We start from the raw sequence: 23,596 nt of genomic DNA, 5'->3' as shown, positions 1-23,596 counted from the left end.
AGTGTTATCTATGAAATAAAAAACCCAAATCAAGTCTGTTAGTGAGTTTTAGTTTTGATTGTGTTTATCAATTGTTGAAGCATTTATGGGATTATTATAATTTTTCAGTGAGCAAAATTGGTCTCGTGACTCTTGACAGTTGTAGGAACTGCTTACCGATTCAAAGCACATTTACTGTTTTTTACTTTTGCCTCATCGGTGGGAAGCTGTTTATGGTTGGCATACATGACTAAAATGAAGACAAAGGACATTATGACCAAGTTGTTTACTTTAACTAAGTGTGTCACATTGTCATAAAACATTAACATCCCAGGATGCAACACGGTAATTAAAGCCTATTGACAAAGGACACATTAAAAATTCATATGAGCGCGCATTCACCATGTTGTTGAAGCACCCATCTCATTACCACATGCCAACACATGCAGGAAACCTTTGCATTTTTTTTCTCTCACACTGTATTGCATCTATTGAACCAGTAGTCCTACTTGCATCCATCCATATTAATGATATCCAAATTTTAAATGGTGTTCTTGAAAATTAACAAATGACCATAGAAATTTACGTTAGACGAGGTAGTCAACATTGTCGTACTACATTTGAATGAAGCACTGAAGTTTGAACTCAGTAAAAGAGAAAACCAATGTTAGGGTTATATAGATGGTCCGCAGCAAGGATGTGTTTATGTTGTAATGTGCCTGTTTGGGGATTTTCTTCACTTTCATCTTCATCCCACTTGTAGGTTCACTGCGTTTTCAGCTTGGCACTGCGAGCTTTGAATACACGCCCAAGAAAATATGTTCTTTTATGAGTGCCAAATTGATTTGAAACTTGTTGATGCAATATAAATGTTCTTCGCCAGATCGTCGGCTGGCGGCCAAGTCGTTGATTCATGTGCTTTGCCTCGGCTTTTAAAGACGCCACCGCCACCTTCAGATGTTTGCGGAAGCCTCTTTGTTACTCCCTGTTGTTGTCCTTGAGTTTGACAAGACATCTTTTAATTTATGTCTTTTATTAACGATAATGCCCATGGGAGAATAATTGTAAGCGCAGTCGTGTGCTAGTTCAATAAATCTCCTCTTATAAATTGGACATGTTAATAGCGAATTGTGTTTTCTCCAATCTGACAAAGATAGTTGCCATTTTATGTCAGCATGCCTGACGAGAGAACGCGATATCCGCTGATGATGTCCTTGAACCAGACACCCAAACTGCATGAGGATATGGCCGCCAAATGATATCCATACACAGCACATCTCTGGCTTAATATTACATAAATGTATCAAATTAATATTACAAAGTCCTTCATAGCAGTCTCTTTTTTATAGCAGCCATACACCACCACGGTCATGATCACTTTCTTCCAAGCATGAGAATGCGAAGTTATAGTTATGCCTCAACTGGTTCTGTTAAGTGAGGCGAAATGCTTTGGAAAATTCCTACATAAGCCATCAGACAAGTTTTAGCCTTACCCTTGCACCTCTTTCGGAAATACTAACAATATTAGTTGAGTAGAAAATTGTATCCATCAATTTTCTATAGTGCATAGGGTCATGAGAGTCATGGGTACAATGTATCCTATCCAAGTGGGATTTTTGCCAGAAGCAGGTTTTATCCTGCAATGATTGCTAGTCAATTTTATTTTCTATCTATGTCAGCCAGTCCTTAACAAAATGTCTTTTAGTGGAGGCAGTCTATCTATATATCTATATCTCTGTATATCTGTCTGTATATCTGTCTGTATATCTATATGTATATCTATCTATATATCTATATATCTATCTATATATCTATCTATATATATATATATATATATATATATATATATATATATATATATATATATCTGTATATCTATCTGTATATCTATCTGTATATCTATCTGTATATCTATCTGTATATCTATCTGTATATCTATCTGTATATCTATCTATATATCTATTTGTATATCTATATCTATATATATATATATTAAGTGCTGTAAGGGTGTAAAATGCATCACTGCTCCATTTCAATGTAACTCACATGCATTAATGACCACATGATTGTATGTGGATTTTTTTTTCTTGCATCAGATACAAACTTGCGCGCACACAAATTGCCCACAGGACTTATTGCATAAACTGAATAATGAATTGCGCACCATTTGCCAGCAAGAGTCTTTCATAGGAGGTAAATGTAGAGCAAGGATCCATCAGCTGTATTGACTATATGGACACACACACATACACACAGGCTCGGTGTACAAACTCTCTCCCATGCAACCACACACAGTATCGAACAGGGATGATAATGCTATGTGGTCCTCTTGTTGTTGTAATAGGCTCATTATTCATCTGAGCTTTATGCTTAAAAATCTAGCAAAGTTACTGTATGTGGAAGAAAAACATAAGATATTCCATCCACAAATACAAATTCAAAAATACACATGCATTTATGTATAAACACATTTGTCCACAAATTACTTTCGATAAAATCTCCATTCTGATGTGAGTATTAACAGAAACTCAAATATTGCTCTCACGTGTGAACCTGCCTATTTGCCGATCATTACATGGAAGAGTTGAATTGAATGTGAATAATTTAGCGCATTGAGCGGAAGGATAGACCCTGGCTTGCAGCTAGATTACACGTAATGCTTGTTATAAAAAACTGGAGCGTTATTTCTCAGCGTTAAAAGAGCCACATTGAGCTATGTAACTATGCATGGAACTCTTAAAAAATCCAAGTTACGAAACTGCTTCGGGAACAAATATATTCCGTAAGTCGAGGTTCCACTGTAGTAATTGATACTAGAAATTAGACATGAATATTTGTTTTTGCCTGTATACTATATATATGCAGTATGTCTGCAACAAGTATGTAGAGTACAGAAAAGTACACCTAAGGGTAATTGTCACGTACTCACTGTAACTAAGATGTGTGTAAGTTCTGGAGAAATCACAGTGTAAATATATTCAATTTACCAATAAGGCATGGCCATATAAGGTATTTTGGAATATTTAGATTAGTTTTAAGCGCATGTGGTTGGCAGTAAGTCTGTGTTTGCCTTGAATCCGCACAAAATAACACAACTGAGGCTTTTAGAGTGGACGTAAGATGGGTTTTAATTCATCTATTTGTCAACCAAGTGAGCCCCAAGTGTGCCAGTGACTGATTTTCACAACACTGGTTAATTGCTATGGCAACACTAAAAAGAGGAATGTTGGTGATATGGCTATCGGGACCGAACCGCTATGGACGCGAACAGCTGTGTTGTGCTTGAGCGTCGGCCAATACCAGTTGACTTTGGATGACATTCGGGGTACACTGAACTGGCAAGTAGACAATAGAATCGAATAGGACCAAAACTATCAACACATAAGGACGATTTTGAAACTTTAAAAACTCACTATCATTTGCCGCTGTAGAACTCGAATTACAGCTTTTTTTTTGTGTTTTTAAATTCTCAAGTATTTAAACTATCATTTTCAGTAAACTTTTTCTATTCCAAATACAATGACATGAGCATATTTTTCACAGGCGCATTTCAGTTTGTTTGCGTTTAAAATGCAATAGAAGCTTTAAAGGTCAATCTTGGAGCGGTTAGACGTTTTCTTTGATGGACCTCTCCAGTTACTAATGGGTAGAAAATAGCAAAATGAGTCACCTGACTCAATGTGGCCTTCAGAATTTCCTCCATGTTTGTGTCCTTCACCCTCTTAAAGCGTGGGCCCTCCACACAACAAAGTAAAACCCAATCAAAATGTGTTTTTCTTTTGCAGTATGTTGATAGATGTGCAGTTTTGGAAAAACAGAAACTGGATGTTTGTTTTAGTTCTGGCTGCCCATTTTAGCATAAGAAGGAGCTGGGAATGTTTGGATAGAGAGTTTGGCCTTTTTGCCGTCCGCCACGAGTCGTGTGCGGTCAATTGGTTGCCGGTCTTTTGGTCGCCGTCTTTTGGTTGCCCGGACCGCGACAATGGGCGACCAAAAGACCGGCGACCAAAAGACCGGCGCCAAAACAAGGTAAAAAAACACGGTCTACGCATCAATAAAAGCCGACAATAGCCATGAGCAGTTTCACTGAGCCGACGTGTGAGTGTATAAGAGTTTGTATGTACATGCGTTGTCCCTTTAAGAAGCTACGTCAGTCAGGGTCTTAACAAGTTCTCCAACAAAAAACAATAAAAGTCCGGGAAATTTGGAGCTTTTCTTTAGCCTAATAATTACTAGGGCATTAAGAATGACTTAATAGTAATTCGCAGTTTGTATTTAGGGATTTTGAGCAATGATTTAAATGGTAATTATCACTTACCTTCCGGGCGACCAAAAGACCGGCGACCAAAAGACCGGCGACCAATCGACTGTGTACCGCCACGAGTGCACCGTTTCCGTGTTGGGCTGGCGTCGTTCCCCCTTTTCGGACCCGGTGGTCACGACCCCTTAACGATCTGGCTCTTGCATCCACCTAATGCGTGCTCATCTCGGTTTTAGCATCATAGAAACGGAGCTTCCTTCTAGCCAATTGGAAGGCCAGCGAGGTGTTGGTAGACAGCAGATGGGGAAAATGCCGGATACAGGACGTGTGTTTAGATGTTTGATTGCGTTTGACGTTTTTAACTTGGATTTTTTTCCCGTATCTTGGACTAATAAGTTCCATATCAAAGCCTTTTTGTAACCTGAATATTTAGTGGGTAGAAGCAGGAATTTAAGAAGCTGTAATTTAATAAAATACCCCAGTTAATGTCCACAGCTGATGCTGTATCATTAGAGGATTCAAAAAGCTAATTAACGGTGTTACTGAAGGGTGTTACAAATATTGTGGACAGTGTGGTGACCTAAGGAAATAGTTGAGCATCATTTGACGGATGCAAGCATTTAATGGAGGGTGGTAGATAGCTTTTTTGCCGCTGGTACATTAAGCATTAGCACGCCGCACTTGAGCACCGCCTCAATCAATTTACACAGCCCCAAAGACACGCTCCCATATGCGTAGGATTTGTTGTGGCTCCAAGCGTCGCTCGGAACTACCTTTTTATTCTGAAATTCACAGCCGCTCGCTTGGAGAAAATGACCTCGGAGAAGGCGTTGTTTTCCCGAGTGGTTGTGGGATGGAGCGCATTCTGAGAGGGAAAGCGTAAAAAAGCGAGCATGTGTGGGAATACGAACATTAATTAGTCCATAGCGTGTACATACAGCAGGTGCTCACATAAGGGTGTACATTTTACAGTTTACGCTTGAGCAAGTAATACATATGCAAGCATCTATGAAGATTTTCCCTCCACTGTTGTTCCTTCATTAATTGAATTTTAAATCCCAGTCTAAATAAGAACCACTGTTATTTAATTTGAATATCTTTTTTTCTGTGTGATGAGGAGGATCTAATTACGTGTTTTCCCCTGTTTAACATTGCTATCTTCTTTATTTGCCAATTTTCCCCCCAAAATGAGAACTTTAGCGTTCTTCTCAGCTACCTCTTCTCCACGACAGACTGATACCGATTTGACATAACTGTAGACGCTGCTTCATAAAGTCCTAAGAAGATTCCTTTTTTACCTTTTATTGGGCAGACATTAAACTACAACTTGACTATACGTATATTATTTACTATGTTTTTCATTTTCAAAATTGGGCCTTTTACCATCTTGCTTAAATGTCTCAGGAAGGGGAGCATGGATATTTTGATTAATTGTAGGGAGGATTTGCATGTGCAGCCAACCCAACCAAGCACTCATCCCGGCTCGCTTGACTAATGTACACAAAGATACTTGCACAATGTTGAGCACCATTAAGCACCTTGTTGAAAGACAGTTATCAACCTCTTCTCCAGAAAAACATGACTTAGTCAAAGATTTTTTTAGTGTTGACCTTGAGCTACATAAATCTTTTCAGGGTACCTTCACTGTTTGCATGTACCAAAGTGTTTGTGCTGCCAATAGGCAGTAAAGCTTGTACTGAGGATACTTGCCAGCTCTCCAGTGATTTGCAATTCTCAACCGGATTCACGATTGATTTCGGAATGTTTTTCCTAACATGAGTTGTCTTGCTACATTGCAGTTTTATGTGCAGGCATTTTGGGTTCTGAGCAGTACTAATTAAATCCTTTGAGCCATTTTAATGTAATGCAAGGGATATTAGTGAGATTTCTGTTTGGATTTGAAATTTTTATGTTGAAAAACCTCGCATCACACTGCAATTGGTCTCCACTCTTGTGCAATATTCTCAACGAAGACTGACTACAGTGTTTAGTACATTCTAGATCTTGACATTGTCATTTAGCACCTTAGTCACAATGGTTGGAAACTTGTGTAGTTTTGATCAAACATTGCATTTTCCTCTGAATTTTTTTCGGCTTTTTCGCAAATCCACTTGTTTAACTCTGCTTAATTCTCACAAACATGTACAGTATTTCCGTTTTTCGTGGTTTTTCGCAAAAACGCAAAAAATGCTAAACTGCGACAACACAAAAACTATGAAAAAATTAAAAACGGCAAAAACACAATTATTATTAGCTGAATTTCAGACTTATTGCTTAACTAACAATTTATTTGTAATTGTAATGACAGCTAATTATCAATTGTTGTTAATTTTAAATAATGCACACACTCCCACCCCAACAAATACCCGGAATACAAAAACACACAATGTAAAATCTACTCTGGATAGACCAATGTATAAATAAATGCAGGTGAGCACTACCTCCCTTTTTCAGTTTTCCTTTGGAATTTTATTACCTGTGCTCAATGCTTATTGATCCCATTTTATACACGAGGCCAAGCAGCTGCTAAATAATTCAGTCTGGTTAAATAGGCCTCTTCCATTATTCAGTAGTGTGGCATGGTGTAATTAATATTCCAGAGATATGTGACATGCTGGGTGGCTTTTTCCTGACTGACAGCACATCTCTCCACTTTTTATACTCAAAGTTTCTCTCGCTCTCATTCTCTTGGTCATTCTCACGGTCTCCTATTTTTCCATCTCCTTTCACCTTCTATTAAAAAGAATGAAAACTCTTTGATAATGTGCATCCGAGCAGAAACAGAAACAAACAAAAAACAACAACAATTTAATTATTAATATATGTAATACACCCACATTTTAATTGTAGAAACGGCATGAAGAAAAGGAGAAGGTGCTAGTAAATGCAATAGTCCATCATTGCCCGGAGCTTCCATTCACTTTGCCGAAGGCTTGTTGAAGAAGTGGCTTCACACTGTTTACACCTCGAAAGTCTGTTCAGCACATTTTCTGCCCAACTGTTTCATTGTGGATGTGGATGAGTTAAACGCTGCAGTCACCGCCAGTCAAATCACGGTCTGAAATAAGGGCGAAGAAGAGGGAAAAAGTCGCCTCGTTTAAGAATGACACGGTTCCAGTTCGCCCTAGCCAAAATGTCGAAGTCTTCGTTTACGTCAAATATGGCAAAAAGAGAATGCAACACTAGAACAGGAATAGTAATTGTGAAAAGTGTGAGCTGATTCATGAACTGAGTGTAAATATCAGAATATTTGTCTTTGATATGTAACAATGGGTAATCTAAGTATTTAAGGAGTAAAAAAGGATTCGTCTTGCAATAATATTTTGTGGCATTGTTCTGAATCCAGTGCTTGTCTTGGTTCTGCTTGGCTCGGTTCAAACCGTTCGCAGACATCTCTGGGTTTACAACGCATAACTCATTGTTCGAAATGAATTAGAAACGTCATCCCCCATTTTTTTTCGGCTCACGTCCCAAAACTGATAAGCTTGGAGCATTTTCTGGTGTAAAATTACCTCAAAATTATCGTTATCGGACATCATACTCATCCCAAAATGGCTGTGACATTTTTCTCTCTTAAAAGTTTATTCTGTCCCTTATCATAGTGCTAAGAAATATTCCTCCTGTACATATTTATATTCTTTGAGCAACCGAACAACAAATACCCCCTACCCAATTTACACTACAGCTTTTCTTTCCCTTTTTATTTGTTTCCCTTACCCTCACCTCTCTGTGATGGGTTTGCCTGAATGCAGAATCTGGTCTTCAACTCAATCAAAGTTCAAAGTCAATCATTCTTCTCCAGCGAGTCCCTGTGTTGTCACAGATACGCCACACAGTGATGCTACCATCTATTTTAACCTTGACAGAACAACCCTGAGAGAGTAATGTGTTTTTGCAAAAAAATAAAAATGTGATGGCAATCTTTTTCACTACATGAGATCCAATCACCAAAAGCGATGCTTATTCTCAATTTCATTTGGTAATCGCAATAAAAAATGAGCCTTATTATTTTTCTAAATCATCTGAAGTTTTGAATGAAATGGCGTTGAGTGTATCAGTCATTATTGGTACCAAACAGTTTTACATTGTGTCACCACATCTCAATAAATTCAACCGGAACACCTCTTGGGCTCCATCTTGTTTTCCATCCTGCCAATTAGGAGGCATTTTGCCTCGTTTTCAACAATCTTTCTCGACTTGTAATTGTTTGACAACAACAGGAGAGAAGATACTTCAAAGGAGCCTGTTGTTTTAGACAAGAGCACACATCTTCACAGACACACACACACCTTCATGCACACTCACACATTCAATACTTCTACCAAGGTGCAGAGTGAAACTACAGAGGCAGTGAGATGACAAGATGAGAGCTCAAAGGGTCTGTTACGTTTTGATTTGTGTGCCAAAACTACACCAATGGGGATAATTAATGTCTTTTAGTGTATTTTAGATCTGGGGTTTCAAAATGTGCCACAGAGATATAAGCATTGAGAAAGTCTATTAACCATAATAGCAGTATCGTGTGAATTTTACTGGGTTGGATTTTTACAATACCACCAATGTGGACACCGCAGGGCGAAAAGTCCAATGTGATTTTTGTGTACCTATTTATCTTGCAAAAATATACGACGCGTTGTGTGACCAGAAAGTCGTTGCAGGGTAACACGCACGCGAAGTAACCCAGGTTGCATTTGAAAATAAAATCTGAATTGGTCTGTACACAATGCAGGAAAAGATATGGGCAACGAAATAAGAATTGACCTGTAGTCTGAACATTCCTTGTGCGATTGACGTATAAACATCACTTATAGAAATTACTGTTTTACGGGAAAAAAAATTGCTGTCGAAAAGTTATAAAAGTTAAAACTCTTGAGACTACTGAGACACAATTCATCAAGTGGTTCAGTATTTCATTTTTGGGCAGATGAGCGAGAATAAATCGTTTCCTTGGAAAAAGCCATTATTTTCTCAATTTCATCTCGTGCAAAAAAGGGTTGGAAGATTTTATCGGCTTGTTGAAAATCATGCGAGTCCCTCATTGACAGATTGACGACCTGTCACTGTTCAGAAAGATTATGCCTCATTTAACTTCTCAGCATTCGAGACAATGCCCACAAGATCACTTCAGTCAGTTGACAAATTGCTCTATTCAATGGGCTCTTTTACTTATTTGCTTTCATTGATTCTACGCAGTTGGTTATGTTCAGCGAACAACAACTTGAAGCAATAAACACTTTTAGAATGCACACCGGTATGCGTGCGACCCAATTGGCTTAAAGCTGCATAATAGAGAAACATCCAGATACACAAATGGATTTTCATGGCTTTAGAGTCACGGCCGTCATGTTCTTCCACACCCAACGGAACTATTTCATCCTGCCTCAAATTTTGTGCTTTCCTTTGTTCCTTTTGTTATTCATATTTTCTTCTCTTGCTTCCAAAATCTTACGTCTTACTCAAGCACCGCACCATCATCACATGTGCGCCTTTGAGTCTGTCTGCGCTCAGCTGCTGGTGAATATTTAATCTGCTGTTAAATAACACATTGTCAAAGAATCACTGCCTTTGTAATACATTTAGCCACAGAGTGCATTTCATTGTTTGTCTTGCAAATGTGGTCAGCTTGTATTGACTTTCTGGTGAGAAATGAGCTTGGGGTGAAAAACAAAACAAAACCCAACACTTTCGATATCTTTTGAAGCATCAGGACCTGGCAGATGCTTCTTGGCTCTGGAAGAAAATGAGATACAGATATCAAATATTCACTGACAGATATGCTACATGTATTGTATGTACAACTGCAGGCAGGCAGACACGAAACTGTTGAGACTATTATAACCTAATTTCATCATATAAAATATTAACTTCAAACACGAGTGGATGTTCAATTGATGCAATTTAATTTAAAATGTTATTCTGCTGGTCCGAAGATATTATTGATGTTCTTAACCCACATGATTATTGAAATGATTGATTATTGAATGCTTTTATTGTCATTACTATACAGGTACAATGAGATTTCAAGCTTTCACAACTAAGTGCAAAAATAACAACAACAAACAAACAGACAAATAAATAATCAATAAATAAGTAATAAATAATAATAAGTCACAACATAAATCATCTACCATTAGCCACTTCCTTGTATCCATGATGTGTAATGGTTGTTAAATACAGACTGCAGTAGTTTAAAAAAAAAACGTAATCCTCTAGAGTTGCATCAGGATCTCATGTTTTGGCCACGTTAGACTTTTTTTTTTTCATTCTGCAAGTGGGGCACCTGAGTCTCGACTGAATTTTATACCGCGCCTCTGACTCCAGCACACCTGCAACCCTCTCGTCAGAATATTCCACATGGAAAATGGATGGATGACTGAATGTTTTTCCCAACTTTCGAACACCTTCCTTCTGCTCGAGATTTTTTTTTCTATCCAAACCTGTCAACTCCTCCATCTAGTCCAATTCCAGCATTCTGATTCCTGCTCTCCTCTTCTTTCAAATACTTTCCCACTTCACCCTGGTTGCCAACTACTTTGCGCACCGAAAGAATTCTTCTTCTCGTTACCCACTTCCATGTACGTCATTAAAAATGAGTCGGCTTATTATGGTTTGGTAGAATTAGGTCATGTCGACAGTCAGGCAGACGGATGATGCTGCCCTCACGACCTCCCGTGCTACATTGCCTCGTCTTGCCTTCGAAATATAAAGTGCTTCTTACCGTGCGCTCCTCTTTTCTCCCTGTCATCCTGAGGTTACATTTCCGTTGGCCTGAGCTGCCTCCTCTATCCTCTCCATCACGACACACTCCTGGAAAAAGGACGGATTATTCTTTGTCTCTCCTCATCTTACCTGTGCTATCCGGGCTACCTTGACTAGAATCACCATATGTTAAACCTAAGGAGGTTGGGTTGGCATATGGCTCGATGCACAATTAAAAGTAAAGGAAGCTGAACCTTTTGCTGGCCTTCTTTTTTTAAATGCTTCTCACCAGCTGTTCACCTCCCCTGTCTTTTGCTCACATCATTGCTTCTTGTCAAAACAGATGCTCCGAGACACCCAGAGGTTGGTGCGAATCATGTGGGAAGGCCAGAGAGCAAATTGTAAACATTCTCAATTCCTTTAATGCGGTACTGTGCACTACACGGGCAGCCTCAATTCTCACTTTGAATCTTGGTGACACCAAAGACCAAACTTTTGCTCATTTAAAGAAGGATTTAGAGGTCACATAAACTTTTTTTTCTTTTTTTTTTTACACAAAATGTATTTGGTAAAAACTGGGTTAATGTTTCTTTGTAAACCAGCAGTCATTTGTATTTATTTGACAATCTGTCAAGGTATTAAGTAGTTATAAACACAACAGTTTTTCTTTAAACAATTATTTTGCCATTTAAGGATTTACTACTTAAGATTTAGTGCAATTTAGCACATACAATATTATATTTTCTTTTAATCTATTTAGTTTTGTGTAGTGTGTTTTTAACATCGTCAAAACTAACACTTTTTCTTCTTCCTTGCACTCCTTCCCACACCTTCTCATCTTCATGTCTATCCATCTACTAAAAAGATCTAAGTCATTCTCATCTCTTTGATCCTCACTTTCTTTATCTTTTCATCCTGGAGAAGAAGCTTCAGTTTTGCTGCTGAAGTCAAAGTCACATTTGGCTGAAATCCTGGTGTGGCTTCATCTAAATGTTCTTACCGCCTGAGTTTTAAAGCAAAAGAAGATTTTGACATTTTTTTAGAACATGATGTAGCATGGCCTTTAATTGTTTTCACATTTGACTCAATATCACAATTCAGTTATAATGATCTGGATCTCCCTAAAATTTTGAGAAAATGTCGATGGTGTAAAGGCTGTCTTCTCTGTACAGTCAAAATGTCATCCAAATACATCCACAACTCAACTAAAAAAATGTTTAGTGTGTGGGTGTGAAAGCAGTGTGTTTTGACTTAATGAGTAGGCAGCTTTTTGCAGTTGATTGAAATCAGCAAAAAGTTTAACCAGGGTTGTACTTTCATGTATAGCGGCCATTTAGCGGTCAGGTCAAATGTTGAATCAATGTACCAGACATGTTTTGATATCCAGAGCTTTAATTGAGCCATCATTAAAGTGGACTCAGGAAGGGGGTTTGGATGAGGCTCAGGGCACCAACTGTTCAGATCTCTTCACTCTGCATGCTGTGAGAATTTTTTTTTCTTTCTGTTAACTGGTGTGAATTTTTTTTCTTTACCGTTTACGTTTAACATCTTTCCTTCCTACGTTAGATGTTCTTTTTTCACCACGATAGCAGAGAGAGTGCCAGAGCATCTCAATTGTCTCTTGTGAATGAATGGAATTGAAAAGGAACTCATCTGCATGCTTGAGCTGCCGCCGTAAAGTAACAACGCATATCTATCATGGCATCATATTCCAACGGATTCATGACCCTCTGTCGGAATTCCTCCACAGAAAGACTGACACGTGCATCTGTTCATATACTACGCACACAGCTAAACTTCCCCTCTTACACGACGGTGCTCCATTTAGAGCTTTTGAAGCAGGCTTACCTATGTTGTTGTTAGTCTTTAAGAGATATGCCCTGCCATCTAAAGACAAAAAGAAGCAAATCAGATAGTGAGGACTCAATTAACCAGAACTACAGTTTGCCGTTCCTACACTTCACTAAATCTGCGTTGGATGTTTCCCACCTCGTAGATACAACACATTCATTCAACATCCTATGGGACTCCTCTTTTTGATCGATAGATCATCTGAGTCAATCGGATTCCGGCTGGAGCAGCGCTCTGTAGAGTGATCGTCTTCTTTTAAGCTCACTCAGTTGATGCGTGTTTGAGGAGCAGAAGTGGTTGTGGGAAGAGATTTTGCAGTCTTTTTAAAAGCGGGACCTTCCCCAATGTAGTCCTTACAAGGTGATAGTTCGGCATAGATGGTGGTACCAGTTCACAGTGAGCTTACAGATACATTTGTTTTCTGAAGCGCTTGTATTCATAGAAGTCTATCCCAACTTACTTTAGGTTCCACTGGGAGTAAAACTTCAACTGGTTGCTGGTCAATCTTAGCAGGTTAATTCGTACCCTACATTTCCTTTCATGGATTACTGTCCTTTTACTGACCGAGGATCTGACTCATTTTGAATGACAATATAAGCTTGAGGGATTTATATTCTGAAAGGTCATTACGATGTGTATAATCTCTGTACATGACTGTTTAGAATCTTTAGTAAGCATTGTGTTAGTGGTTAGTTTGTTTGCCTCTCAAAAGCTCTGCATTTGCGACTAAATTTGGTACATTGTGTGGGCACTCGGACGTTTCGTCGAAAGACGATTGGTATCCGGACGTTTGGTCGACCGGACGTTTGGTAGAACGGATTCTCTCATGATTATAATTTTGAGAGCAAGAGATTACCTGGTTGCTCGCTTACAACAGTAAACTCTCTGTCTCTCTCTCTCTCTCTCTCATAATTTGATAGCGAGCAAACCCGGCGACCAAACGTCCGGTCGACAGCCCGTCCGTTCTACCAAACGTCCGCTCGACCATACGTCGGGGGACCAAATGTCCGGGGACCAAACGTCCGGGGACCAAACGTCCGGGGACCAAACGTCTTTCGACAAAACGTCCGGTCACGCATTGTGTGGAAACCATCTTCTCTTCACACTTTTGTTTTGTTCTTAAAAGAACACTTGGGTCCAGCCCATCCTTGAGTTTGCATTTACTTCCCTGCACATGGCTCCATCTCCGCTCGCTTCGTGCTGTGTAAATCTTAACAGTGTCTTTCAGACAGAACTCACAGTAGAGGTGTAGTGACTTTTTTCCCATTCCTCTTTCGCCATCATTCCTCTGACTCGCCTTTCTTTCTCTCCCGCTCCATCTTCCACATATCTGCTTCTCTGCCATCATTCCTCTCTTGGATCAGACAGCCAAAGCTGCCAAGCTGCCGGAGGCAGGAGCAGACAGAGGAGCTGCTCTATCCAACCTTCCTCTCTGGAGAGGCAAACTAATGCAGTCACGCCAATCAGCTTTAAGCACACAATTATTCACCATTTATATCAGCTCCTTGTCTTCGCAACTTATTCCCACACTCGTCTGAGACCAAGCGCACATGGCTTTTCAAATACTGATCCATTTGCTGCTTTAAGTTCTATGTGAATGATAGTGTACTCAGGGCTTGCAGAACTGACCCAACTACTAATGACAGACCCTTCAAAGCATTTAGTCCCTTGTTTCTGTGGTGTATACTAATTGTAATCTTTCCAGATTTTTGTAAAACATATTTTGTATAGTCCCTTTTTGTTCCGTTCTGAAGTGTTTGTGTTACAGATTAATTAAAAAAAATTCTCATATCACAGGATTTTTCTAGGGATTAATATACTTAAACATACATTGAGCTCAGTTCTCCTGACAGTCAAATCTAAACACAATCTGCAAATAGTCTGGTTTGCCATTTTCGGAGATTATTTTATACAATTTTGTTATTCATCGCAAGTCATGAAACCTTTCTGAAATGCATTAGTGAAAAATCTAATTTTTCCAGAATTTCTTGCTGGCATTTCTTTTGAATAATCACAAGACAGTGACAATAAAATTTCAAGGGATCCATCATGTACTTGGTAGTAATTTTAAAAAGAACCCACCAGTAGATTAAAGAGGCTTTTGTCTTTTGACTTTTGTGTTTGTCTCACTCTCAGAAAAGCAGATGCATGAACTCGATTAGTGAACTCGAAAGAGCTGCGCCATTATAACTGATGTGAGTTGAAGTTGTAAGGTGAACAAACCGGCCGCCCACTCGCTTGCTGTCTGTTCAATGATAACAGTTGTTGAGCAGCATTAGGATTTGTTCTCCACGTGAATCGATTCTAATCACATCATCGCACGGTCCTGACTGCCGCGACTTTCCCAGGGGTTTACTGCTCCTCCCCGACCTTTTTTTCCCTCTTGGCCCACTGTTTCTCTGTCGGCCCCCTCCTTCCGTCTGTCTCGCTTGGTCACAGGAGGCTGAGGACAGTTGATGCTAATTGCACACAAGTCAGGGCTCTTCATAGGTCACTTGAAGCCTTTGGGGGATACATTAGTGATGAGGTCCATTTAAAAATCACAGTGTTGCATAGCACCATTGGACTGAAAAAGACTTGCGGTGTTCAGTGTAATGCCAAAACATGGATTGTCCCAGTGTTTCCTGACCTTTTAAAAGATATAGGCAACATGCATTATTTTACTCTAGAAAAGTCTCACTGCCAATCACCAACAAAAATGCCAGATAACAATTTGGGATGACCTTGTAAAGATAGCCAATACTTTCCAGATGAAGCGAGTGTTCCAAATGTTCAGTCCATTCCGTTCATTTTTCAAGTGTGACACACAAATAGCGCACCAGTGTTCAGATAACGTTCTTGACCTTTTCCTGCATCAGAGATCTTATGTAATATGCTTTTTCTTTTTCTTGCTGTGGGTCTCTCTTGTGTCGCCTCCCGTGTATGAACAAAAGCTCAAGCCAACGCCCAAATTGTGCACTCGGGCGCCGCCTGCAACGTCAAAGACGATAACATCAGTGAGAGGATCTACACTATCAAAGAAGGAGACACGCTAATGCTTCAGTGCATCGTTAAAGGACACCCGAGACCACAGGTGAGCCTCTGCATATGTTGATGTTGATCTGTTTTTTTTTTAATCTGGTTTTTGGCTCATCCTCTTGTCTTCTTGGAAAGGCATTTAATGAAAAGTAAAGATTACAGAACTTGTCTAATGGACGCTGTTAGTCATTTAATTTTTAAGATATTTTTAATGATTTGGCCAGTAGAACTTCCTCAAGCCCACCTAATATTTAACTACTACTATGAGTTCTACGAAACATTTTTAGGGGTGTTGGTGGGCTGCAGTTGATACTATTTGCATTTTTTGTGGTGTCTGATATTACCTTTAGTAATGTAGGAATTTTCATGGTGAAATCAACTCACGGTAGAGGATGTCATTTCTCCCCACTATTCCGGGGGAAAAAACTGAAAAGAATATTTCTTTTCCCCCCCAATATTATTTACAGCATATTTTTAAAAAATACAGTCTCAATTGCAGTAATGCGCTTAAGGGTGCATTTTAACCATATCTTTTGTGGACTTTATTAGTGTCATCAAAACCTCAGTCATCATATTTTCTCCCCCTTTGCTGTGCCTTGCTTTTCTATTTACTAAGTACAAACATTTTTCCACTTTGTGACTCTCTAAAGCAGCTTTCTTTTAACACTTATAGGCCATTTTCAAGTCTATCTTGAAAGCAACATCAGTGATTAGCTCATTTCAAGTCAACTTGAAAGCACGTCTAAAAAATATTCCATTTTGGAAAAATAAACCCGAATAATTGGTAGTGCTTGTGGTCATGTTAAAGGAAATAAAGGCACCTTATACTTAACCACTGCTTCAAGGACACCATTAGTTTGTCTTGTCAGCCCTCGTTATGTCAAACAAGGGTTTGCTATGGTAATGCTTTTACGAAGTAAATGTCAAACAAACAAAAAAATCAACACTTCATATCAAAATAGAAAATAAAATGAAATTGTGGCAGTCTGATTCCCATAAACTGATGATTCAACCATTGCTGGCTGGATTTCTTGAACAAATGTTGTTCTCACAATAAAGCGGTCTTCCATTAGCAAATATAGTAAAGCCTGGGGTATGATGTTGCTGTTGTCAGGATGCAGTAGCACCTCTTGTTTACATGAATGTCTTGTGAAACTTTTAGGACAAACATCACCTTGTAAATGTGAGCATCTTGGTGTTTCACACGAGTGACAAAACATGTCCTAGCCTGGCTCGAATACATACCCAAACATATAATCGTGTTTAATGTATCAGCACACCTGCGCTCAACTTCTGTAGCTTTTAAGATGGACACCGAAGCCATATCAGTTTTCCAGATGACATCCTTTTTGCTCTTATCCATACAAAAGAAAATCCTCTCGACAAGCCACAGACAGATTCATTCTATCCACTTTATCGCTTCACTTGAAACTGGCCCTGCACTTTTTAAAGCCGAGCTGACGAGAAGTGATGAAGAACAAATGAATTTACACTGCAGTTTTATGGGTCAGATATGCTGGCTTTCCTCCCAAGACATCTCTTAGTAAAGACTCCAGATGCACTTAATGTTACGAAAAAAACACTTCAAACTACAGACAATAAAGCAAACCACCCACTCATTCTTGTATTCAATTTACATGCCTTTGGACTCCATTTTTAATAAATTTGATTTTCTGAACCACTAGTTCATCATGTAAAAGAAAACGATACAGTATCAGGAATAGAGCTTCAACAAGACTCTGAAGTGCATTACAGTATTGTCAAATTAGTTTTTGTCCTGCTAAAGGTTAGTTTTGGCATTCATACCCTCATTATACAGTGCATTTTAAGTTTAATAACTAATTTAAACTCAAACTTGTACAAAGTCTTGACAGTTAAAACAACACCTATCATAAGAACAGATTATTTTTTCAAAAAAACATCAAATAGACATACTTTGATCTGTTGGACCATTAATATATGATGTTCCTAGCCTTATCTGGTAGTTTTAGTCAGCGTTTTGCTTACACTAAGCTGTAATAAGCACCAGCTTATTCGTGATTTTAACCTCATGACAAAAATGAAGGCTGTATGGTGTATTTAACCTCTTTGATGTCTTACCAACCCCCAACATTGGCAGAGACGGTAAACTGTTTTGCACATATATATGACTCATCTTCACAACCAATTCGCACCCTTAGACTCACTCCCCCGGCAACAGATGACTTCTTATCCATCTTGATTTTCAAAAAGAAAATTTAACCAAGCTCTTTCTTTCCCAAAGGAATTAGAAGAATAGCTATTATTTAAAAGCACATCAACTTCAATGTGACAACACATTTTTATACGGAGAGCCCTAAGCTTTAAATTGTTCTTGCCATGGTGCCTGCTATACTCGTCGAGTACATTTTGTAGAGAACCTGTGAAAATTGCCTCACGACAAACAAACCACCGTTGTTAAAGGGGAGGGGGCAACAATCTGCTTTTCCAAGTGTAGAATGATGAATGAAAACAAATAGGAGATGTTGGTGGAAACATCTGGTGTCCTGTGTTGAACTCCAGCATATTGGGTCTATTCTTTGTCAGTTTGTGAGTGTGTGAGAGAGCAAGAGAGAGAGAGAGAGAGAAATCTTGAAAAGGGTTTGTGTGTTTTGTGTGGGTGTGTGTTAGGTGAGAAAAGCAGTGTTCCTCGCGGGTGCATGTCCACTAGCATCATGTCAACATGAATAAAACACTGCCTGTGTGTTTACCCCTTGTACTTCTTGTTTGTGTTTATGTGTACAAAGTGCGTGTGCGCAAAAGCCCCTTTTGCAGTCTGCAATATTGTTCCTATTTTTTTCCGTTCTCTAAAAGATGGAATGATAACTTGAGTAAAGGTTAATTGGAAGCTGTGGTATCAGCTATCTGGACTGGACTGTTTGGTGCTTGTAAAACCCTAACCAATATGTATTGGAACAACTATGCAGCAAGATACATGAATATCGTGTTTTTATTAATAAAATGATGATTGCAATGTTAAAAGATAAAGGACAAATGCAGTACATAGTGTGCCTTCTAGTCAGTAGGTATTTTTTTCTATATTAAATTAAACACAATCATTCGGGTTGGCACTTATAGTCTGAAAATTGCGGTATAGTCAAATGATGATAATCATTTTAGCTATGACAAAACCCTTTGCTATTAGGTAAGTAAACTGTCATAAGGGAGCAATATGTTTAAGCTTTTGAGGTTTTCCTTTTATTTAAACTCAGGACTATAAATATGATTCCACTTGACAGATGCAGCATAAAAATCCCTAAATGCCCTGCAATTGCTAGGTGACCAGCTCATGTTTTATTCTTTCGAATAAACCTAGAGACTAAGTGGTTTATAAAATGGATGGATAATATTCAGTTTCCGTGTACTGTATGGTCATTATTGTGTTTCTTTTCTGGTGTAGAACTACAGTGCATCATATTGAAATTTGTTTATTTTGCTATACGTGTATGAGTACTAGCCTTGGACAGTTTATGATGAAGAGAAATATGTACTTTACGCTCAGATGCATTTCCGGAAAGAAAACCTTAGGGGCAGAGACAATGAAACCGCATGATTAAATCTTCGACGTATAAGCTGATAAAACAATATAGGGAGATAATGCAGGTAACCGCAGGGGAAAATAAACTACTTGTATTATTGCTTTTACTATTGCTTTTTGTTAGTTTCTTGCCCTCACTGTGTAAAATACAGTGTAAAACCTAATGACGCGTGAACGGCTCGTCAATCACGGCCATGTCATTTCACTTACTACTACCTGATGATAGGTAAAAAAAAATGCTTGTGTGTACACACACACTTGCACATACACACACACACACACACATGCACGCACGCAGAAAAAAGTACAATCACATATAATAAGTCCGGTTAAGGCAAGAGAGCCAAACCTGAATGATACATCGCAAGAGGAATGTAGAAATGAGGACAAAAAAAACTGGCTCATAAAAATAAAAATACCATTAAAAATTATAATGTTGGGCTGTCTGTATATTTGACAGTTTACTATTCCACAATATGCAGTACCATGACCAGTAAATTACACATTTGACCTGGTTTTAAATGTTTTACTACGGTTCAACATTGCATTGTTGCTTTTTACAGTAAGACCAGATTTTACTGACCATTACTCGTATAGGGTTTGCGGTCATTTTTTTTTTTGCACCTTGGCGTCCACAAGACATATTTTTGTCCATGTACCCCAAGCTATATACCACAGAGAAGAGAAAGTTATAGAACAGAAGTGATGAATAGTTGTGCTGACCTCTGTGCTGGTGTTCTGTGTAGGATAAGCACTCTGCAGCATTCTCAATTGTCCACCTTTGGGCATACTGAATTTCAACTGCACTCCGTCAGCTGTATTGATCAGGGGATCCAAGTCACCTGAGTCTTTTCTTTCTTTTTCTGCTTTTTCTTCAACTATTTGCTATTACTAATTACCTACAATACAGCACCTCACGTACAAAAATGCAGATATTACACTTTAAAGGGCATTTTTTGGGGTCAAGTTTCTGATTCTGCGTTATTTGTAAGTAAAAAAAAAAGAGTATTATTCTAAAATGTAGTCTATACTGTCATTAGGTAATTGATTTTATGTTTATAAGGAAGGGGAGCTAAATTTAATGTATTTCATTTATTTAAAATGTAAGCATTCTAAATAATAACTCAGATTATTTTCAATAAAATACAGACTACCTAAAACTTGAATATGCTATGTACCATATGCAATGTACCATGTACATAAATACGAAATGGTGCCTGTTTTTAAAAGTATGCGCATAGTTTAAATGAATTAGAATGTATTTATAAAATGAATAAGAATTAATACGGTGGACCATAAACATTCACAAAAAGTGCAGGAGTGCAAATATCTCAATGTAATGTAAAGACTGAAAAAAAAGAATGATCTAAAAATTGAATAATGGTGTTTGACCTTGGAAAAGATATATTACACATGATGCATTTTAAGCATAGGCCAGATGAGGAAGATAGAAAATATAGAACAGCAACAGCCTCAAAAGTTACACGAAGTTGAGTTCAGATATTTTGCTCACTTCATACCAGAAGTTTATATTTGCCTGTGGGTGCTGGTGGTCTCACAGTCAGATGTGGCTGGTATATTATTTATGACAGCATTCCAGTTTATCAAGAGCGGCCTCATAATTCTCTGTATTCCGCCATCAGAGAGGCAATACACCAACAAATTTGTGCCGACAACATTTAAATGAATTTATTGATGAAGTGGCATTGTTGATAATTTATTAGATAATTAGTGGTTCCATTTGAGATTCTTTAATCCATATTCCCTGGCATTGCAACAACAACAATCTTAAATGGCTCTTTCAGATAAGATGTCTTGATTAGGCATTCTCTCTTTGTGGCCTCTATTCTTGCATTCTTTGACTGAGAGAGCCCCGGGTTTGCTTTCACTCTTCCCTCAGTATGAGAATCCAATTTAGGCAGGTGAGGGCAGCCCAATACAGAGCTGCTTTGGCAAGAATGAGGCTGATTGAGGATTTGTCCAGTCCTTTATCAGGAGTGATTGTTTACCTTAGCTGGAGCCAGATGGGATTTAAACAGTCAGCTTGGTACAGCCACAAATATTCCTCTTTTTGGCCCCACCCATATTTATATATATTTTTCTGTGCTTGGTTTCAGACAACTGTAACATTCATTCAAGTAACCACTGCTCACGACAGTAACATGAAGAAAGAACAAAAAGCTCCACAAATATTTTTTTATTCACCGTGTAGCCAATACAAGGAAACAAAGAAAATAGATGAGTGGGATGTAAAAAGAGTATTTTTAAAACAATGGTGGAAGAAAAGATAATAGGCACAAAAGGCAAGGTACAATGTAAACAATGCGAAAGTAGTGCAACCTTCTTTATTAAGACGGAGCGATTAAACTTCATTGAGTTAGGTCACAATGTAAGGGAATAAGAACCCATACAAAGGTAAAGTAGAGACATTTCGGACGGCAATAAAAGAAATAAAGAACGCCGGGAGAGTGTCGTAAAAAGAGGATGAGAGAAAAAAGGTGGTCGAATGAACTGAAAGAATCAAGGAGCAATATAAACTGGTTGGAAGGCAGAAAACAAAAGACAAAAGACAAAAAAAGAAAAAAAAAAACCAAGAAAGTAGTCAGGTAGAGGAAGTTGGAGGAATAAGTGAAGGAAAGATGTAAGGAGAAAATAGAAAGTCAGGAATGCCAGAAGAAGCAAGATCCCCTCATTAATAAAAGTAGCAATGTTACAGAAACCAAAGGGAAGGTGATTAAATCAAGACAGAAAGAAAGGGAGGACATGAAGAACGAATATTGTGGTTTGTGGTGACCAATGGAGGACGGGAGATGAACAGGGAAGAGATAGCAACAGATGGATTGCAGTGATAGAATGGATGTAGGAAGGAGAGAAGAAACTGAAGGATTAGTAGTGGTGGACAGGACTGAAAGAAAAAAAGACAAAAGAAAGAAGGAAGTCTAGTAGCAAAAGAAAAAAATGGCAAGAAAATGTCGACATACGGGTCATTTTTGCATTGCGAAAATGAACTCCCGAGACAGCCAAGCTTTTAGTTAACAAAATGTTTAAGTCGCACTCAACAACCTTTTGTTACACACATGCGCACACACACCGAGACACTCACTCACATCGCCTCTTCAAGAACATAATAGGACAGTAAATGGCTTTTCTGAAAGTGATTCCTACTTACTTTATTATTTATTCATGGGTCTGCTGGTCACTGCAACCTTGAGCCCACTCTGTGTATGTATGGCTGTGTGTGTGTGTGTGTCTGTATGTATGGAGAGGATAGTTGGAGCTAGCGATAAAAGAGAAAAGTGGTGAGGCAGAGAAAAGAGAGGGTGGGCTGCGTGATGAGGTCTGCGGTTGGGAATGTGGGTTTGGATTTCCGTCCTTGTGGGGTGAGTGGAAGGCAATCGATGGTGAGGATGAGAGCCGGCTGATCAGGTGGCAGCGTGAGGCTGCACAGCCACAGAGTGGCTACATGACTTGGACACAAACAAGGTCATAAGCATGCCCCTTGAGTGGATGACAGTGCGGGGAGAGCGAGAAGATAAGGGGTAGAGATGGAGTGCACGTTCAAGGCGTGAAAAAGTCTCAAAAGTCAAAAAACTCTGCATTGGAACCAAATGCATACAGTGAAGCTTTTAGAGTTAAGTGACTAAACTTAAAAGTTCTTTGCAAAGAGATACAAGTGTTGTATAGTAACACAAGGCCATAACTTTGCTTTAGATCAGGGTTGTCAAACCGGTCCTCAAAGGGCCGCAGTGGGTGCAGGTTTTCATTCCAACTCAACAAGAGGATACCTTTTGCAAGTGTAATCAGTTAATTAAAGTCAGGTGCTACTTATTTTAGAAGACACCTGATTGGTTAAAATGTCGGCACTGGATTGGTTGGAACAAAGACCACGACCCACTGCGGCCCTCGGCGGAATCGTTTTGACACGTGATTTAGATGGTACTCGGACGTTTGGTCACTGGATGTTTGGTCGCTGGATGTTTGGTCGCCCGGACGTTTGGTCGCCCGGACGTTTGGTTGCCCGGACGTTTGGTCGCCGGACGTTTGACAACATGACAGAAAGTTTACTATTGAAATCAGCTCTCAAAATTATATTCATGAGAGAGAGAGAGAGTTTAATATCTAAATATCTACTGTTGAAACCAGCTCTCAAAATTATATTCACCCGGGCGACCAAACGTCTGGGCGACCAAACGTCCGGTCACGGCTTTGGATACACCATTTTAGCTTAGGCT

General features: G+C 38.9%; 1 protein-coding gene across 7 annotated transcripts in view; it reads left to right on the top strand.

Moving 5' to 3' along the window:
- mdga1 (MAM domain containing glycosylphosphatidylinositol anchor 1) overlaps nucleotides 1–23,596 on the top strand; it is a 164,693-nt gene that overhangs the window by 18,673 nt on the left and 122,424 nt on the right. For all 7 annotated transcript variants that reach the window (XR_013298099.1, XM_077592216.1, XM_077592196.1 and 4 more), the window contains one exon: nucleotides 15,724–15,863. Coding sequence is in view for 6 of the 7 variants with exons in the window: in XM_077592216.1 (XP_077448342.1) it covers nucleotides 15,724–15,863 (140 nt within the window). In the remaining variant the exon portion in view is untranslated. The remainder of the gene's footprint in view (nucleotides 1–15,723; nucleotides 15,864–23,596) is intronic.

The sequence above is a fragment of the Stigmatopora argus genome, chromosome 2 (assembly GCF_051989625.1).
Source record: "Stigmatopora argus isolate UIUO_Sarg chromosome 2, RoL_Sarg_1.0, whole genome shotgun sequence".
NCBI lineage: Eukaryota > Metazoa > Chordata > Actinopteri > Syngnathiformes > Syngnathidae > Stigmatopora > Stigmatopora argus.
Note: the sequence above shows the minus strand (reverse complement) of the source record. Positions and strands in the feature narration are given on the sequence as shown.